The following is a 19655-nucleotide window of genomic DNA, read 5'->3' as shown; positions in this document are numbered from 1 at the left end:
TCAATTTCTAACTCCTTAGATCAAATTAATCGTAACTTTTCCTGAAAACAATCTGCAGAGAAAAAAAATATACTTATGATTTCTTGGGGTAAAATTTATCAACCCAAGAATCAAGGATATCTCGGCCTCCATCGATGCAATAATTTCCACTTTCTTGGCCAAACTATGGTGGGAAATAATTTCTGATCATAATAACCTATGTATCAAACTATCCATATCATGCAAATATTTACATAAAAAATATTTTTTTGCATGTAAACCTCAACCTAAAGATACCTGGATATGGAAGAAGATTTTACAAGCTCGTCCTCTCCTTCTTCAAGGTATACGATGGAAAATAGGATCAGGGTCTAAAGTCCTTTCTGGCTCGATAATTGATTTTATTCCACTAATTTACTCTCCGTCTTAAACTTGGATACTTTTGCTATACAAAACTTGGATATTACGCTACGTGGATGACTTTATTACCCCATCTCGTACTTGGAATGAAAGTGCTCTTACTTTAGTGGTTCTGCCCTCGGTAGTGCAATTAATCAAAGATATTCCATTACCAGTCACTAATATGTTTAGATGAACCATGCTCACGTGATATAAGAGATCCGTTTTTTGGGATAGGAGGTCTCCTCCACCAAAGAGATCCGCTATTTAAACAAGGGGTTTTATTTGAGGGATCTCTTTGCCACTTTTTGTAGTAGTATGGGATATTCTAATAACGGAGAATTCACAGTTAAATTTGCCACCTGGTTAGCTCATAAAGCTAGCTCTTTTGTTAAATGGGAATTCACTTGATTTGAAACTCTTTTCTTTTCTGGCAACTTATACATAATAGTCTTCCTACTAGGGACAACTTAAATTACCGTAACAATGATACTTCTGGTCAGTGCCCTTTTGCGCCACTGACAATGAAACACAAGATCATATTTTTCTAAATTGTGTCATCACTAAAGAATATTGGAATTATAATGCAGCAATTCGGTGGCTTAGTACGAGCAAATTCAATTTTTATTTTGTTTCGCAATATACTAAATAATCTACTAAAACAATTGTAACTTCATTATGGAGCATTTGGAAGACGAGATACACAACTATTCTTAAACAAACCCCTTTCTTTGCCGTTGGACTTTACACTAGAGCTTTAAAAGTTTGCAACGGATGGAATATGCGACACTTGATATGCATACATTTACGAGTACTCCTAAAGAGACACAGCGGTCTATCAGGTTGGTTGGTTTGACGTCCCCGACCCCTGACACCCTAAAACTAAAATTTGATAGTTTTGTTTGACATAATACTGGTGTAACAGGAGCAGTTATCAAAAATCAGTTACAAAATAATGTTATTAGAGCAACTCCAATGGTTTCTTGTAGGGACTTGCTTGCAAATATTATAAATGTTAAGCTAGTAGCTAAACCATTGGTGCACATGTCCTAAATTAGCTTTGTTAGGCAAATTAGCTTTGTAGAGCTAATTAGCTTGAAAAATATGGCAGAAACAAAATAATGTTTTACACGTACAAAATAATAAGTGGCAAGTAGCCAACCATTGGAGTAAAAATAGCTAGGAATTGTGTAGCTTAAAAAGTTGATATGGCATCACAAGCTATAATATGATTTAGCCAACCATTGGAGTTGCTCTTAGTCGCTCCTATAATTTAGGAGCCACGTCTCCCTCCCCCCCCCCCCCCTTGCGGTGGTAATAGCCCCCCCGAAACAGATTATTATTAGCAATAAGTGAAAAAAATATTAAACATATTTTTATTAGAGGATAATCTACTGACTATTAAGGCTTTGCAGGGACAAGTTAAATGCTTGTGGAAAATTCGGCTTCTTATTAATAATATCAGACAACTACTTACATGTTTTGACAATTACACTTCGCGTCATGTCTATCGAGAAGCCAACCGGGTAGCAGACTACGTGGCATCCTTTGGTCATTACATTACGAGAAACCAAGATGTTGATCCTTTGCTTGATAATAAATTTTCTTATTTTACTAGCTTAGATAAATTAGGTTACAATCTTGAGAGAACACTATTATAATTTTAATTTTTTTTTTATTATAAATAAAAAAAAGAAGATAAACTAATGACGTGTAATGGGCTAATGGATGGGCTGAACCCGTTGGATAGTTGGGGAGTAGAGATCTTTAAAGGCCACCCAAAGCCCAATGTCTGTAGAATAAAAATAATTTTGAAATAAAAATAAAAACACCAAATATATAAGGACATAAATTTTGAAAAATGAAAGGCTGATTACTTGATTGTGGGACAAGCTGGATAAGCAAAGTACAGCATCACACGTCGAAGATGCATGGTTGCTACTTGCTAATGCTTTAATTCATTTTACAAGAGGAATGACCAAATCGCAAGCTTATGTATATATAATCCAAACAAATCAAATTTTCAAAAATGGGAGCGTTTCAAAATTATATCGAAAATATTACTAGTAAAATCGGTGCTTGGTATTGTTTTTTGTTTCCACTTTTTTATTGTTGGTTTCAAAATCAACATGATTATTATGGGTTTGACGAACTTGTAGTTTATGAATCAATTTTAGAGGGCGATCTCTTCACTTTAAAAACCAAGTTATAAGTCCAATAACTTCAGATAAGTTGCAATCATGTCTTATCAGGTCAATGAGTTCCAACCAAGTCTAATAAGTTGACTATCTCTCTCAAGTTTACTTTCTCGAAATCAGGCCTGGACAAATTCAAGAAGTTCCAATCATGTCTGATCAGGTTCTATCAACATATCAATTATTAGATTTAATCACTTCTAATAATTAAGTTCAAATAAGTTCACATGTCATTCAAATCATAACTGATTGTTGGATTTTTTTGGCTTGATGTTATAGGAGGAACTCCAAGTTCCTAACCATGCATACAAAGGTCGTAATATATTTTCTCTTGTTCATGAATTGAATCTCTCATTCTCCTGTTATATTCAAGAAAGATGGTTGGTCATGTATCATGTGACGATTTCCATGTAGATATTATAATTGCAATTGAGTTGGTGGGTCGGATGGTTGAATATATTGTATTTCATTCGTTGTTTTTAAATGTAACATTTCTATTTTACTATTTTCAATGCATGTTTTCAATCTTAAATATCTAAAATAATCATTGTGTAAAAAATACGGAGTACAAAATTTTGAAACAGATCTAGTAAATAAGATCTCACATAACTATTTTTTTCTCTAAAGTATATACTACATCCGTTTCAGAAAGTTCTTTACGCTTTGGAAAATGTGTCCAAAGTATAAAAACTTTGACCGTAAATTCTCACCATTATTTTACGGAGTATGAATACTTGACCTGTTTTCCTTATCGAGTCGTCCCTTAATACTTGACCTGTTTCTAAAAATGGAAATATTTTAACAATATCATATTATTTCTCACTCCACCCCTATTAACCCACCTACCCCCTACTCCATACAAAAAATAATTAAAAATTCAACCCCTACTCTCCCCCAACCCCACCCCTTTACACATTTCCCACTAACTACATTAAAATAATACCCCACTATCAACTATTACCTATTAAATTAAATAAGTCAATTCAAATCCCTTAAACTCTGTGCCGGTCAAACCGGATCGAGTATTCCGGGACGGAGGGAGTACTTCTCTTGTAAATGTTGTAATATTCATACTCCGTAAAATATATTATACCAATTACAAATATATCTTTGAAGTACATTTTTAGTTTTAACTATCAAATATTTTGGATCAACGCTCCTCTCTCTCCCCTTTTTCTCTCTTCTCTCTCATCTTTTAGGGTTTCAGTTTTCTTTGCCGTTTAGGTCTGAAATAGTCTAATTTCCGAATAGTCTAATTTCTTCGGAAATTAGACTATTTCCGACCCTTATTCTTGTTTTTTCATTGTTTTCTCTGTATGTATTGTCTTGTTTTGTTTTTTCCGTTATTTTGTTCCCAATTTATTCTTGGGTTTGTTCCCAATTTATTTGGGGTTTTCCTAGAGTTTTCTAGGTTCTTGATTCTCATCCATGGATGAGAATTTTTTTAGGGTTTTTAGGGTTTTAATAATTGGGAAGGAGATTTGGATTCATACAGGTTTAGGGTTTATCATCAACTCGTCAATCAGAACAATTCATGCGCATATTGCGAAGGGCTCTACTTGGAAAGATGCGAAAACATCGAAAATCACTGCTCGCGTTAAGCTAGAAGCGGTGGAGTACGAGATGTGTTTTAGGATGCAGAATAGTAATTGTTTTGATTGTAACAGTTATGTATTTTCTTTGAATTTGTGGTATGCAGATCTATTTTATTATTGTAGATGCCGTATGACTGATTATTAATGAAATTGTTCTTCCCCGTCAAAAAAAAAAACTATCAAATATTTTGACCTATGACATATGAATACTTCTAGTTTTCTATACTTCAGCTTGACACCTTCCTTTGATTTGATCATTCGAACCCTACTTCACTAGTCTTTAGCAGTAAGATGGTCCTACAACCTTGATTTTCTTTTTTAAAATCCATAATGGGAACAATTTTGATGATTTTGAAACTACAATCCACCTCTAGTTAATGGGTCTGATTTTGAAATTCCAACGCATCTTCATTATTGATAGTACTCCTTTTTTTTTGTGGGTATTGGGTTCGACTTCGAAATTTCAAACGCATTTTTTCATTGTTGATACTCTTTTTGGTAATTACTACCTCCATTTCTGAAATTTTTGTACGCTTTGTAATATATATGTCCAAAATATAAAAAATTTGACCATAATTCTCACTATTACATATATCAAAATGTTATTATGTACGATATTGTTAGATTGGTCTCGGTATTTATTTTTAGAATAACAATTTTTTATAATTTTTTCACATACGAAATTAGATATATTCGTGGTTAAATATTGCATTGAAATCCGTGAAAATAAAATAAATAAGTGTAAAAAATTTAAGGAACGGAGGTAGTAGTATCGAATAAAATATAAATTTTTATTTTTGTAAGAATTTCCTTATAAACTATTGTATTTTTTTTTATCCACGTTTTTTAATTTTATTGTTTTCTACTGTACTTCACCCATCTCTAATCTATAAGGTAACCTCCTGAGGTCATTATAGTAACATCAAGTCTTATATGTGAGCAACCACACCATCAACTTGATGGTGGAGCGTGTTCACACTTATAAATAAGCTCAGCGCGTTTAAAACAACCCAACACATTGGTTAAAAGAATCTAAAAGTAACACCAGCATGGAAAATAAAGTAACGTCGGTCTATACAAGAAACCTCTAATATGAAACTGCAATAAAGCAAGAAAAGTAACGGCGAATACAATGTATTAGTAACACCAGCATATAAATTAAGTCAAGTAACATCGGTCTATACAAGGAACCTTAACATGAAATTGAATAAACTGCAATAAAACAAGAAAAGTAACAACGAATACAATGTATAAGTAACACCAACATAGAAAGTCAAGTAACAACATTCTATACAAGCTAGGAACCTCTAACATGAAACTGCAATAAAACAAGAAAAGTAACAACGAATACAATGTATAAGTAACACCAGCATAGAAAGTCAAGTAACACCAGTCTATACAATTAATGAACTTCTAACATGAAATTGAAGAAATTGTAGTAAAACCATAAAAGTAACATTGAATACAATGTATAAGTAACACCAACATAAAAAGTCAAGTAACACCAATCAATAACCTTTTCCATAGTAGCTTCGCGCTAGGGAGTTGCACGCGCGCGTCACATCGGTGTCACAGGAGACGCGTTGTTATGGTATATGAGGTATCCCCTTTAGAATGGTCTATGGTCCTATTAATTGCAAAATATCATGAGTGTTTAATTGCAAAACACACCAACAGAGAAATTACTTAAGGAAGGTGAAAGACGACAAATAAGGAAGGTGCCATACATACATTAAAAAAAAAATGCAAATACATATTAAAAAATACCGAATACATGATAATGCAAAATCAATTAAAACGTTAACATTTCCTTTGATAAAATCTCCATGCATTTACAATTCAATTAATCCCCGTCTAAAATTGTACACATATGGCAAAATCAAATATGACATAATTTGTATAATCTCAGTGGTGGTGTTACATACCTACTTACCTCCACTAATAGTAGAATATACTTCGTATTTAATCCATAACATTATTATATTGTTGGTTACATATATCAAATTGATTGGGCATAGGGGGGCATGTGTTAGACAAGCATATTGCGAGCAAAATAAACAAGTGACACACACAATTTTATACTTTGCCGAGTTTTTTTTTTAACGTATTTCATTATTGTTGCAATTTTAGATGTTTGTTAAATAGAGATGATGTGAATTTTTCTTAAAAAGCACTTTGTGATCATTTTTTCTTGTATATTTATCGAGCTATAATAACGTATATGATTTTGCTTTATAATTTACTTTCGCACGCATAACGTGCACATATAACTAGTTTCCATTCTATAAGCCATCCCATGAGAAGTTTGTGCCTATTAAAATGTCAAAATTGCTCTCATTTTCTAGAGCAACCCAATGTTTGTGGCTAGAAACTTACTTGCAAAGTTGTACGGAGTAATATTTTGAAATTCCAAGCTACTAGCTTTAGTGCTTTACCATTGAAGTTTAAATGAGAAGTTAGTTTGGTCAATCTAATTTGCTTGAAAAAAATTGGCTAACGAAAGAAGATTAAATTAAATTAAATTTAAAACATCAATTGACAAGTGAGACTAATTTAAATATTAAAGCTTACAGTTAGCTAGAGATGCTCTTAGTATACTCCGTATTTTTTATATAGTTCATTAGCTTAATACGAAGTACTGTATTTAACAAGTTATACAAGATTAAACAGATTAATTAATTGAAGTAATAATCATAGTTAAGAAATCTTTAAAATGTTAATTACTTTTGTAACAACACAAATACGTTAAAAGTATATTTTTATCAATTTTTTCCCCTTCGTGCCTATAAAACTAGTCATACAAAATATAACCTGGTCAAACAATATTGTACTTGTATTACGGACTAAGTATTATGCTCCGTATTGTCAAAAAAAAAAAGAAGAGGGGATTATGCTCCATATTAAATGAAACTAGGAAGCGGTTTTTCAGTTGATTTCCGACGAACCTCCAATTCCAACAAATCATTGCCCCCCAAAATCCATTCTCTATATCATCATCATTCATTCATCAGTCTCCTCACGTCAACCAAGACAACCAAAAAAGAACCCAAGACAAACAAACAAAAATAAACAGGTTAATATTTTCAAAAAAAAAACATTTAAATCTAGGGTTTCAAAAACCAAAAATAATAATAAAAAAAATTGCCATTCTTTTCCTCTTTCTCTCTCTTCTTCTTCGAACAGATTTTTCGTTCCCCCTCCCCTCCTCTCCCTTTTACCATTTTCCCTCGCTTTCGCTCTCCTCTCCATCTTTCTCTCTCTTCTCGAGAGAAAGAGAATTGCAGTTCTCTCTCTTCTCGTCTCTTTCTCTCTTTTTAAGAAATTTTCCTCCATTTTTCTTGCGCTTTCAGATCACTCACCTACCCGTCGCTTATTATCTGGATTGTTATCATTATCATTATTATTGCTGATTGATTATTTGAGGTACGCGATTCCATTCTCACTCCTAATATGTCCGCCACGTTGTTTCGGATTTTCTTTGAATTTGTCAAATGTTATGTTTTTTTTATGAATGCGTGTTGTTTGAATGTTTCATTTTGAAATTCATGAATTTGATTAGGTTTAAATTTGATCTCTGGAGCTGGATTTTTTGTTGTTAATTCTGTTTTGCGTAATAATTATTTAGGTTTAATTGCGTTTGGATGATTTGTAAGGTTATAGTTTTGGATTTTGAGTTTTGTTGATGAAATGTCCAATTGGTTTAAAATGTTGATGTTATAGGAGTTTGGCTCACGTCGACGATCTGGGAGAATCGCTGATTTGGTTTGATAGAGGAAAGGGTGGGGTGAGGGGGGCACATTTGTGATTTTTTGATACCCGGTGAGGGCCGGGGAAGAATACAATCAGAGAGGGAGGCTATTAGGTATTTGATTGATTTATATGTAGGTTTGGTCAAGTTAAGTTAGAGAGAGAGACTTGGCTGAATTACTTGGTTGAGTTTGAATGCATTCGGAACTTTGTGTCAATTTCTGATTTATGGAAAGAGATACCGTATCTTTCCCTTCGAAGAGCCTGGAAGAACAATGCTGTGATTGTGGATGTAGTTGTTCTTTGACAGTTAGCTCTTCGTCGGATGGGCCTTGGTTTCGGTCGGTGAAGAGGAAACACAATGAGTTTGAGAACAGCGGCCGTTTACAGATTCCAGGCCTTGACAACTGGCCTGTTGCGCGTGTTGGGATTGAAAAAGAGTGTGCAATTCTACGAGAAACGCTTGGCAGCCAGCAGGCTACGATTCAGGAGTTATGTTTGGAGTTGGAAGAAGAGAGGAACGCTGCTTCCTCTGCTGCTAATGAGACCATGTCCATGATTTTGAGGCTGCAGAGGGAGAAGGCAGAGGTCCAAATGGAATCTCGGCAGTTTAAGCGTTTTGCTGAGGAGAAAATGTCACACGATTCTCAAGAGATTTCCGCCTTGGAGGAGGTGTTATACAAAAGAGAACAAATCATTCAGTCCCTTACATGTGAAATTCAGGCCTATAAGCACAGAATGATGAGCTATGGCCTGACAGAATCTGAGGCAGAGGGATTGAAGGGCAATTATAGTCGCAACGAGAGTTTTTCTAGTGATTTGGCAGGTGCTGTTGACTCTCACATGTATTCTTATCCTCCACTAAGGTGCAATTTGTATGGATCACAAGAGCAATTAGAGCTTGAAGATGATGTTGATATTGAAAATTACCCATTTGGTGATACTCCAAGAAATCAAGATCTGAAGAGTTTGGAATACAGGATCAATCAATTAGAAGGAACTCCTCATGATGTTCAAATGAATGGGGACTTTAGCTCTAGGAATGTTCTGGAGAAGGTTATCGTTGGTCAGTCTCCAAGGTGGACTAAACATTCGAGGAAGGTTTCCACTGATAGTTCAGGATGGGGGCTTGGTAGAGATATGGGGCCAGATCAGGGAATGGAATCTCCAAGGTTCGGTACCAGCTTCAAAAAACTTGATTGTGTGGCTGAGGAATTAAGAAAGTCAGACAGTGCATCCGAATATGAAGATGATATGAGTGATAGAGTTTATACCATTGATTCTATACATCCTGGGGCACCATATAACCATTATGTGGAATCCAAGGTTGCTTCAAAGTTGGGTGATGAGTATGTATCAACGCCAAAATCACTAGGTCGTGGAGATCTGGGAGATCCTGAAGTTAAGAAGCTATACCTGAGACTTCAGGCTCTCGAGGCTGATAGAGAGTCAATGAGGCAGACAATTATGTCAATGCAGACCGACAAAGCACAGTTTATGTTACTAAGAGAAATTGCTCAACAGTTGTGTAGAGATATGACACCTGCTAGGCGCATGCCTGCTCAGAAGTCATCTATTGTGAGGAGCTTTTCCTTCATGGCAGCGTTCAAGGTAAACCTCAGTGCATACATTGTTTTGTCTTATTTTGCATAAGATTGTATGATTAGCTGCTGTTATGTCTTATTTTGCATATGATTGTTTGATTAGCTGCTGTTTAGTCTGTTTATTTTATTCTATGCGCCCTGAAAGTCTATTTTTGTTTGATGTTAAATACTTTTGCCCTTTATGTTTTGACAAACCTCTTTTACTGTTTAACTTTATCATTGCTCCCCACTGTTGCTTCAAATTTTTGTTTAGAGAGAACTAGCATCTCATATCATATTGGATATATTTTAGTTGAATATACGAGAAGACTATGCTTATATAATGACTAATGAGATGATACAGACTAATACCAAAACACAATTGGAGATTTGAGGTACAACTTATGCAAGATCCTAGTGCGACTTGACTTTTTGAAGTAGTGATGCTGTTTAAACCGACTGATTGCTTCAGCATAGAACTTATACTTAGCCTTACTTAAGATTTCTATTACAGCTGCTAGCTTTGTTATTACTGCTGTAACTGACCGTGACTGAAGGTTTTAGAATGACGTTTCAATGTTACAGAATGGCCTGCTGTTGTTGTAGGCTTCCAGAAGTACATACGTGTATATTGTAAATAGCCTATCCTGTACAACATTCTTGTGTGTAGATTCTTTTACCTCACTGTTTACAGCCCTTTCTTTCTCCTCGGTGGCAGACACAGTGACTTATTTTGACCTAATGTATCATATATGCATGTAATTGTAGACCAAGAGCCGCTGTGTTTACTTTCCTTGTCTTGTGAACTTCAATGCTTCATCGAGTGTATATTTGTTTGTGTTACATTTTTTATAAAATTTTCACTGCCTTGCTACAATTTTCTTTAAATCTCCCTTCTTAGTTTTAAAAAGCGTGCCTTAGCCCTGCACCTACAAATGGCGCGCATCTTTTGTGCCTTTTCTCAGACTTAAGGCGCAACACCTTATCCGTCCTATAGTATAAGGCTCCAACTGCTGACAAGTAATATTTTTTCGAAAGAAAAGACCAAAATCACGTGACTGTAATGGCTCCCCAACGGTTAGACTTTACTATAATGGAAATAGGAGAGAGAAAACCCCAAAATTTCTCCCTTTTTTCGCCTCTTTCAATCAAACAGTGATAGGTCATGTAAACCCCTCCTTTTTTTTTCAAAGTAATTGGTTGATGTAAGGTGTGACGTACTGACGTACTTATGTTGAGAATCTAATTAAAGTTATATGAACCTTCCTTAACCCCCTTTATGTTTTTTAAATCTCTTAAAAGGGCTTTTAAATTTTACTTAATTGCTCTGTTAGTCTCAATTTAATCATCACACTTTCCATTTATGTCCGTCGCAATTTTGTTGTCACAATTCCTTTTTATGGCATGGCATAGACTCGCTAATACTCCCTCCGTCCCTGAATACTCGAAACGGTTTGACCGGCACAGAGGTTAATGCATTGTAATTGACTTATTATTTAATTAGATGGTAGTTGGTAGTGGGGTATTTTTTAATATAGGTAGTGGAACGTGTGTCAAACTTTTAAAGGAGTTGGGGAGTGGGGGTGGGGGTAGTGGAACTTTAATGTTTTTTTAGGGAGTAGGGATGTAGGTGGGTCCTTGGGTAAGTGAGAAATTGATATAATATTAATAAAAGTTTTCATTTTTAGGAACGTTATAAGTAATTCGGGACTGCCTTATAAGAAAAACGTTTCGAGTATTCCGGGATGGAGGGAGTATTTTATTACATCTCTCTTCCCACTACCAAACGTTATGGTCTCGCTTCCTCTCTCATTCAATTAAAAAATCCATCAAACTATCTCTTATAACAGATTAACATCTACTTTTCAACAACTTATTGTATAAAAATCCGTGAAAAGCTTGACGCGGTGATTAAACTGGGAAGGAAGGAGTATTATTTTACCCCTTTTGACAGCAAATAATACTATTTTGATTTTTTTTACAAAAAATAAGTACCACAAAAAATTAAAAAAGTCGTGCGCCTTGCACCTAGGCTCCATGGACTTTTTCGCCTTGGTGCTCCTCGCTCCTTTTAAAACTAAGTACTCCATTTACTTTGTGCTCAGTTTTGCATGAGTTTTCCTTTACATTTCATTAATCTATCTTTGTCATGTTATAAGCAAACTCAACTTTCAGACTATTGGTAAAGTTTCTGTCATCTGTTTCAAGAACCCTTTTGATTCTTGATGGGCCAGTAGATACTTTGACTGAAAATTGAAATAAATTTTGCCTCTCAGTACATCTGCTGATTAACCTTTATTTGTGTGTCTATTTTCTGTTTGCTTCTCTCTCTTGCCTTTGGCTGGTTCTTGTTTTAGTCTGTGATTTTGTTCAAAGTATGCAGTGCATTTAATGTTTTATACACTTATGTTGGACCTATTGGTCATGTACAATTCTTATGACTGCCTCTTTATTGTCTGGACCTTAAGTGGTTGATTGAATTATACAAATAATCTTATATCTCTGTGATTTAAAAGTATCTTAGTTGCTGTGTGATCCTTTCACATAGAAGTATAGAACTGATTCATCTATTTTCCTGGTTGTCTCCTGTGGAAGTCTTCTTACACTATTCATGTTTCCTTTTCAGTGGATCATGTCCTTCGTTTTCTGGAGAAAGAAAGCACGTCAAAGCAAGTAAGTTTTTTGCTCTTTAGATACCGATGGTTGGTTTGTCTTTCTTCTCCAGTCAAATTCACCGCCCTAGATATGAATGGTTTATCTTTCTCTACAATCTATGTGATTTTCCTTTTACAACAAGTACGATCATTGTTTGTGATTAGTGGAATACTAGCCAGCAACAAGTTAAGTCAATTGTAAAATTCTGTGAACACTAATTATCTTTTTCAGAGTAGCTAGAAGGTTCGTTGATTTAGAGTGTTATGTCATTAGATTCTACCTTGAGAACACATAAGCCTGCTCATATCTTTGAAAAACTCACCGCATAAGATAGTGTTCTGTATTTTAGCTTGATTACATTGTTTCTGTTGGTTGCCTATCGGCTATGACAAACAAAAACAAGCCACTGCTGGCCTATACTAGACCATTTCAGCCAATCTATTAAATAGAAATCCAATAGTATTATGTACTGCAGGACCGTAGTTTGTATTGCCATTATTATCCTTCATGCTTCATAAAGGTATGCTACGGGTGCTGCCCCCTCTGTGTAAAAGGATAACATTGGGTGATACAGAGTCTATTTTGGAACTTTTTTCTTTGCATTTTTATGTGGATAATCATGCCACTCATGTGTATATTACGATTCATGTGCAATAACTTTGTAGAGTCAAGATTATTCTAGCTTTGTTATAACACGTGGTTCTTACTGTATCGGCATAACTGTGTGCGTGGTGATTTTGTACATGGTTAATAAATAATAATACAAGACCTATCATTTTAAGAGTGAAACTTCACCCATTATAGCTATAGGTTGTTTGTGTTTTTGTCATTTGATGATTTAAAATAATTGTTGTTTAGTCATGCTAATATTTATGTAAATTTGCAGGTATATGTTTGAATTGACGGCAAATAATGTGGGTCTGCTAATTCTCTTGGATAAAAGCCCACACTCTAAACTCTGGAGATGTGTTTCATCCACACAAGTTAAATAAGCTGAGCTACCGAAGTTGTAGCTAGTTTGTCAATATAAAGCTGCTTTTTCGAGCTTGCCTTTAAATCAACATTAGTTTCTGGATTTATTGAAAAAAGGTTGTTTGTGCAGCGTTCTTTATAATTCATTTCATACCCCTCTACCCTCCATTGAAAAGTTTGGGGTTTTGGGTATGCTCAACTGGTTCTTGAGCAAAAATCATGTGATATAGGCCAGTGAGCAGTTTGCCTTTTCTGAATATTAGGTTTTGAGGTAGGTGTTTTGGCAAATTATCCTGTATAGTTCAGATTCATGTATGACTACGTTGGATTGCTGCTCTTTTTCTTTTTTTCTTTTTACTTTCAGAGTGAAAAAATGAAATTATATTTCTTAATCTCTCATAGATTTCACTGATAGTCCAGTATAACCTTTCCAAGGGTTTTTCTTTTTTCTTCTTTTTTTTCTTTCAATTGCGTTTTTATGTGTAAAGAAAAAGAGCGAGATTGAGTGAGAGATTAGGTATGATAAAGATGTACAAGCTGCTGGAGCCGTGTAGGATAACAAAATAGGAAATGCTTTTCAAGGGGCGGTTAGCTGCATAGTAAATGTAGTTTTTGGTGTGCGGAGCAGGATATCTCCTCACTCAATGTGCTAAGCAGTGAGTTTTGTGAACTGTATGTCTGCTTGCCTTAACAGTTAATACATCAGCAAAAAATGTAAAGAAAGAGCAATACTCCTAATTTCCCTAACAATTTGGGAAATTTTGAAAGTAGTCGTAGATTGCAAATTGCTTGGATTGCTTCACGCAGTCAAATTTGATGATCACGTTACGGGTGTTATTTTTCAGGATCATCTAAGTAAGGTGCTTCAAATGGGCATATCCTCTCCTCCTATGTTGGAAATCTATCATAATGCTTTCTTCTAACACCTCTTTAGGTTTTGTGACCTCGTGCAACACCTTTTGGAGCGGTGTTTCTCTAACAATCCGGCCACTCAAAGAAATGATGTCATGTCGTTCTCATAATGGTTTTCTATAGACAATTCCAGAGTCATAATGGTAGGAGTAGTTCAAGAAGTGTACTTTATCAACACACTTTGGGCACTTTGGTTAAAAAGGAATAATCATGTGTTTAGAGGAAAGACGACTATCAGACCACTCTCACTAGTGGGAAAAAAAAAATATCACTACTATCTCTCTACCACTTTCTTACTCCTCCACATCACTTTCTTCACATACAAATTTTGTTACAACAAATTCATCCCACAACATTAAATATCGAAATATATATAATGAAGGCTTGTATCATCTTACAAGCCTTCATTATGTCGCCTTATATATCTTCATCGTGAGCAAGAGATGGTTGTCGTAAAATGGCGAATCTTGCTTGCAAAACTCCGAACGCACGTTCAACATCCTTACGAACATGCGTTTGTCTATCAGCAAACAACCTTTCCGTTTCAAGTTGGAGATGAGAAAATCCTTGAATGAACATAGCCCAATTTGGATTAATACCATTTGTGAGGTAGTACCCAATGTTGTATTCATGCTCATTCACCTGAAAAGTTATAGGAGGTGCCTTACCTTGCAAAACATCATCAAAAACAGGAGATCGGTGCAAAACATTAAGGTCATTACATACACCAGGATTACCAAAAAATGAATGTCAAATCCATAGATCTTGATCTGCAACAGCTTCAAGAATTAGGGTCGCTTTCCTGCTGCGTCCTTGGTATTGACCTCTCCATGCGGTAGCGCAATTCTTCCATTCCCAGTCCATACAATCAATACTACCGATCATGCCTAGAAATCCGCGCATTTCATTTTGATAAAGGATCCTCCTCAAGTCTTCATCTGTAGGACTTCTTAGGTAATCCTCTCCAAAATGCTTGATTACCCCTTCAGTGAAATGTAATAATTATTTTTTTGAAGTTATTTCACCCATTCGCAGATATTCATCAATTGCATCCGGAGCCGAACCATACGCTAACATTCTGATAGCTGCAATGCATTTTTGCAATCCCGATAACCCTAATTTTCCGGCAGCGTTTCTTCTCTGTTGCAAGAAAACATCATTTTCAACCACTTTGTTCATTATACGGCAAAACAAAGGTCTTCTCATTCGAAACCTTCGACGAAACTGCTTGTCTGAATATACTGGATTTTTCGTAAAGTAATCATTAAACAAGCGGTTAAGCCTTTCTTCACAGTTATTATCTGCTGGAATCAGAATGACATCATTCACATTTCGAAGTCTAGGACCTCGTGGAAAGAATGTGTTTGGTAAATGATGAGTGACAAAATCGTCAACCATTCGATCAACTTCTCCGTATGGATTTTCATCAGCAGATTCTGAGCTTGAACTGTATTCAAATAACATTTTTTTTGAGATAGAATAGAATGTGATAATGAGAAGTGAGTGTGAGAAATGAGTTTGATAGTGTGTGTGTATTTAAAGAGTAGTGTGGATAAGATTATATGGATTACGTGATAAGATTTTACTGGATTTTATTGGATTTTTTATATCTTATAAGATTTTCCAAGATTCTCGATTTGTTGATAGGATTATATGGAATACATGATAAGATTTCTTTGGATTTTCTTAGATTTTCGATTTGTAGATAAGATTATATTGATAAGAATATTTGATAACAGTATTCAAATTTCTTGATAAGATGTTATTGGATGTTCTTAGATTTTCTTAGGTTGATAAGATTTTATGGATTTTCTTAGATTTTCTATTGGTTGATAAGATTTTATGGATTTCTTGATAAGATGTATTGGATTTTCTTATAATATAATAACAACAATATGTAAAATACTACTTGGCAATAAAAATTAATATATTACCTAACACAAAATAATACAAAGTTTAAGACATAACACGAACTAATTAATACAAGTTTAAAGCCACAACACGAATTAATACAAGATTATTGAAAACTAATTAAAACTAGATTGTGACATAAAATTTAAACACATGAAATAAAATAACATTAAACACTTTGCTAATTAGCACCACCATAAAACTCCAACATCAATCTTGCTTTTACTTTTTCCTCATCAGGAGTTAGACAAGCCTTCGACACCAATGTTTGCAAGAAATTATGTTTCATTTTTTGCTTATCCAACTGGATTCTTTGTTCCTCTATCTCAAGCTGTCGAATCCTCGTTATATTCTCTGCTTCATCTCGCTCGAATTTCTTTAAATTTAGTTGGTGCTCATGAGTCCTAATTTCAGTGCTAGCTAGCTTGCAAATGACTTCCAAAAGACGAAACTGCCTCTGATGATTCTGCCCCTTTTCCTTTTATTCTGGTCTTAGCTTTCTTTACACCATCTGGTCGAGATATACCTCCAGATACGAAGCTCCCACCACTTGGCAAGACGGTGACACCATCATCATCAAGTCTAGTTCTCTTGCCACTTCCTTCATTATTGTAACGTCCCGACCTCTAATTTAAGTATCAAAGCATACTTAGCAGCGGAAACATCCTAATTCGGTCGGGACATTACTGCCGTAACTCCCTTTTGGTAATTACAAGGCAACCATCATATTAATTACTTTTAACCTCCAGATTAATAGAATAATCCTTTTTAATTCCTTAATAAAAGTACATAACTAATAAAGAGTCATACTTAAACTTGTTACAATTCAACATTAACTAAGGTGAACATTGCTATGGTGAAATCCTCGCCACTACTCGTTTCCGTGGTCCCCAACAGTACCTAAAACAGAAAACAAAACGGTGAGTCGAAGACTCAGTAACGAGCTACTCTAACATCGTAACATCATTTCAATTCATTTAATTTAATAAACAGGGAGAAAATAATATAGTAAAACATTATTCTTATCAGGGGGGATATTTCTTATTGCGTACGCTTTAGTCTTATCAGGGGGAAAAGAATATAGTCTCCCCACAGTGATATTTCTAACAGGTAGGTGTTGTTTGTGGTGGATAAGAGGGGTGGGTAGGTGTTGTTTGTGGTGGAGAATAGGGGTGAGTAGGTGTTGTTTGTGGTGGAGAGGTGGGAGGTTCTGACATCTCATATACCCTCTCATCAGGTTGAGTATATACCCTAAAATACTCAACACTCATGTTACCGGGACCTCAACAACCACAGTGTACCTCAACAACTCCTCATGTTCTTGTTGTATCAATAACTCCTCATGCTCTCTAATTAACTCATCCTCCCTAGCCCTCTGAATTTCCTCCTGCCTACATCTAAGAGCTTAAACTTCGGCTCGCTTCTCATCCTCCATTTTGTAGACAAGTTTCTTAAACATAAGACGTTGGTCTAATGTTGAATCCCACCATAATACCTCTATATTATCTCTTCCCCAAACTCATCAAGCATCAACTGAACATTCCCATTGATAGGGTCGTCATCAAGCCTACCAAAAAATAAAAAACCTAACTTGGTCTCTCTAATGGGTAGAAAGGGCAAGCAAGGGTCGATCCATAGGGACTAAGGGGAGCACGGTTAAAATATTGACTATGATAAGCTAGGCCAAGTCTTTTTGGGGTGATGATTTTTGGGTTAAAATGAACAACAATTAAAAAAAAGACCTTGGGAAAGGGTATTCCACCAATCAAATAATTCACAAACCAAGCAATCAAAATGAGAAAGAAACAAAGGGGATCAATTGAGGGGAATCGTTCATCCAAGGGTATTCTAACTACTCTTTCAAGCTAGTTAGATTGTCCTAATATCCAACCAAAGACCTATTTTCATGGCTAAGACATTCAACTAAGCATATCCATATACATGATGAACATAAACAATCAAAGAAAGTTCCTTAGACTATGTAGTCCCTATTTTCATGGTCCTCCAAGTCTAATGATCGATTTGAGGCAACCCCTTAACTTCATCTTTCGATCTTTCACTAAGGGTACCTAAATAATGCTTTTATGATGGCCAACCACACAAGCATTCATGAAATACCAAATCAATGAACCAAATTCATCCCAAGTGAAAATCCCATGTTCAATTTATAGGTTCATAATCTCATCAATGGCTTCAACCAATTCCCAAGTAAAACAACTACTCACAAATCATTATAAATAGCAAGAACAAAGATATCACAACTAATAACATGAAATCCAACACTAAACTAAGACAAACAAGTAATTAAAAGTGAAACAATACAAAAATAAGTAAAATAAACAATAAAACAAGAGATAGAGTAAGAAATTCTCATTGATATTGCAAGGAACCTCCCAATCTTCAAGTTTCCTTCTTAGATTCTTCAAAATCCAAGCATTCAACAAGTTTTTCTCACTTTCTCTCTCTAGAAAATGAAAGTTTCTATCTCTAAAAACCCTAAACTAAGCTAAAATCTGCTAATACATGGCTTCCTGCTCTTGAAAATGTCGTACAATTAGTATATATACCAAGCAACACAGTAATCTCCGTCAAAATGAAGTGTTCGCATAACATGTCATCCCGGGCGGGACGGGATTGTCGCGGGCGGGACGAGAAAGCTGGGCAAAAATTGCAAAAAGTTCAAGTAGAAAAATCTCGCCCGGGGTGAAATTCGTCGCGGGCGGGATGCCTTGTCGCGGGCGGGATGAGCTTTCTCGCGGAGAATCGAACATAGCCTGCTTCAAATGGCCATAACTTCTTCGTTACTCGTCCAAATAAGGCATGTCACCACTCGTTGGAAAGCTCTTGGAATAATCTTTCATCTCCATCTGGAATCACAAGAAAATATTAGGTATAAAAAAAGTTATGCTCGTTTTAGTGTGGCTGTTGTGCACAAGTCTTGCAAAACTCTTCCAAATGGTTTTATTTCGCTCATTTGCGCCCTTCCATTCTTTGTGCGTGGCATGTAGACGTGCAAGATCCAAACCTACAACATTAAACACAAGGGAGCAGTACCAAATCCTAAAAAAGTGACAAAATTAACTAAAATTTATAAAAGACCTACAACTATAACAATTATCTAAAACTAAGCAAAATACGCTAGGAAATGCACAATGAGGATGGAAAAAAGATAAAAATGGGAGGAAAAAGACACTTAATAGTTGACCAAACTACCACTTATCAAACTCCCCCCAAGCTCATCTTTTCCTCGTCCTCGAGTAAACAAGACAAAACTAAGTAAAACACCAATGAAAGCAATAAATCCTAACTCACTGTCGTAGAAATCACGGTTGCAATTAGCATGTGCAACAAGCCCTTTAAACCCCTAGATCGCTCTAGTGGACGAGTATGCTCTCGTGAGGATTTCCAAAGAGTTTAACCCATAACTCCAAACAAACACAACAAAAATAAATGAGTCCAAGGTCTTCTCATCAAATATGGTTCTCAAAACAAAGGATGATTCAAACAAACTTTCAAAGAATAACCACATTCAAAATGTATCCGCGAGTTAGGATTCTAGGGGATAGAATAATCTAAGTTGCAAAAGCTCCACCGTTAAGCTTCGAACATCAATTAGTGTCTCTAAGGTATCCAAAAGTCACAAATTGTTCTCTAAAGGATGTAAACGTTCCCAAAATTGAACCCAATAACCTATAATGCACAAGAAC

The 19655-nt window shown here is 35.3% G+C and overlaps 2 protein-coding genes across 2 annotated transcripts; one reads left to right on the top strand and one right to left on the bottom strand.

The window, feature by feature from the left end:
- The first annotated feature begins 7230 nt into the window (after positions 1-7230).
- On the top strand, positions 7231-13519 carry LOC110798194 (myosin-binding protein 7). The gene is made up of 4 exons (XM_022003360.2): positions 7231-7591; positions 7889-9526; positions 12125-12171; positions 13040-13519. The coding sequence occupies exons 2-4, from the start codon at positions 8144-8146 to the stop codon at positions 13143-13145; spliced, it is 1536 nt and encodes a 511-aa protein (XP_021859052.1). The 5' UTR covers positions 7231-7591; positions 7889-8143; the 3' UTR covers positions 13146-13519.
- Positions 13520-14454: 935 nt separating this feature from the next.
- LOC110798182 (uncharacterized) lies at positions 14455-15501 on the bottom strand. Its single transcript, XM_022003350.2, has 2 exons — positions 15063-15501; positions 14455-14705 (listed from the first exon to the last, which is right to left on the bottom strand). Exons 1-2 carry the CDS (start codon positions 15499-15501, stop codon positions 14455-14457), a joined length of 690 nt encoding a protein of 229 aa, XP_021859042.2.
- Positions 15502-19655: the final 4154 nt, after the last annotated feature.

This window comes from Spinacia oleracea, chromosome 6, assembly GCF_020520425.1.
Source record: "Spinacia oleracea cultivar Varoflay chromosome 6, BTI_SOV_V1, whole genome shotgun sequence".
NCBI classification, from domain to species: Eukaryota; Viridiplantae; Streptophyta; class Magnoliopsida; order Caryophyllales; family Amaranthaceae; genus Spinacia; species Spinacia oleracea.
Note: the sequence above shows the minus strand (reverse complement) of the source record. Positions and strands in the feature narration are given on the sequence as shown.

What these genes read in the sequence shown, in the direction of transcription:
- LOC110798182 (XM_022003350.2), bottom strand. Translation starts at nt 15,501, where the DNA reads ATGTTATTTGAATACAGTTCAAGCTCAGAATCTGCTGATGAAAATCCA. An exon ending in TGATGAATATCTGCGAATGG is followed by an intron (nt 14,706 to 15,062) that starts GTGAAATAACTT and finishes ATGTTTTGCAAG; the next exon opens with GTAAGGCACCTCCTATAACT.
- LOC110798194 (XM_022003360.2), top strand. Translation starts at nt 8,144, where the DNA reads ATGGAAAGAGATACCGTATCTTTCCCTTCGAAGAGCCTGGAAGAACAA. An exon ending in CCTTCATGGCAGCGTTCAAG is followed by an intron (nt 9,527 to 12,124) that starts GTAAACCTCAGT and finishes TTTCCTTTTCAG; the next exon opens with TGGATCATGTCCTTCGTTTT. An exon ending in AAGAAAGCACGTCAAAGCAA is followed by an intron (nt 12,172 to 13,039) that starts GTAAGTTTTTTG and finishes GTAAATTTGCAG; the next exon opens with GTATATGTTTGAATTGACGG.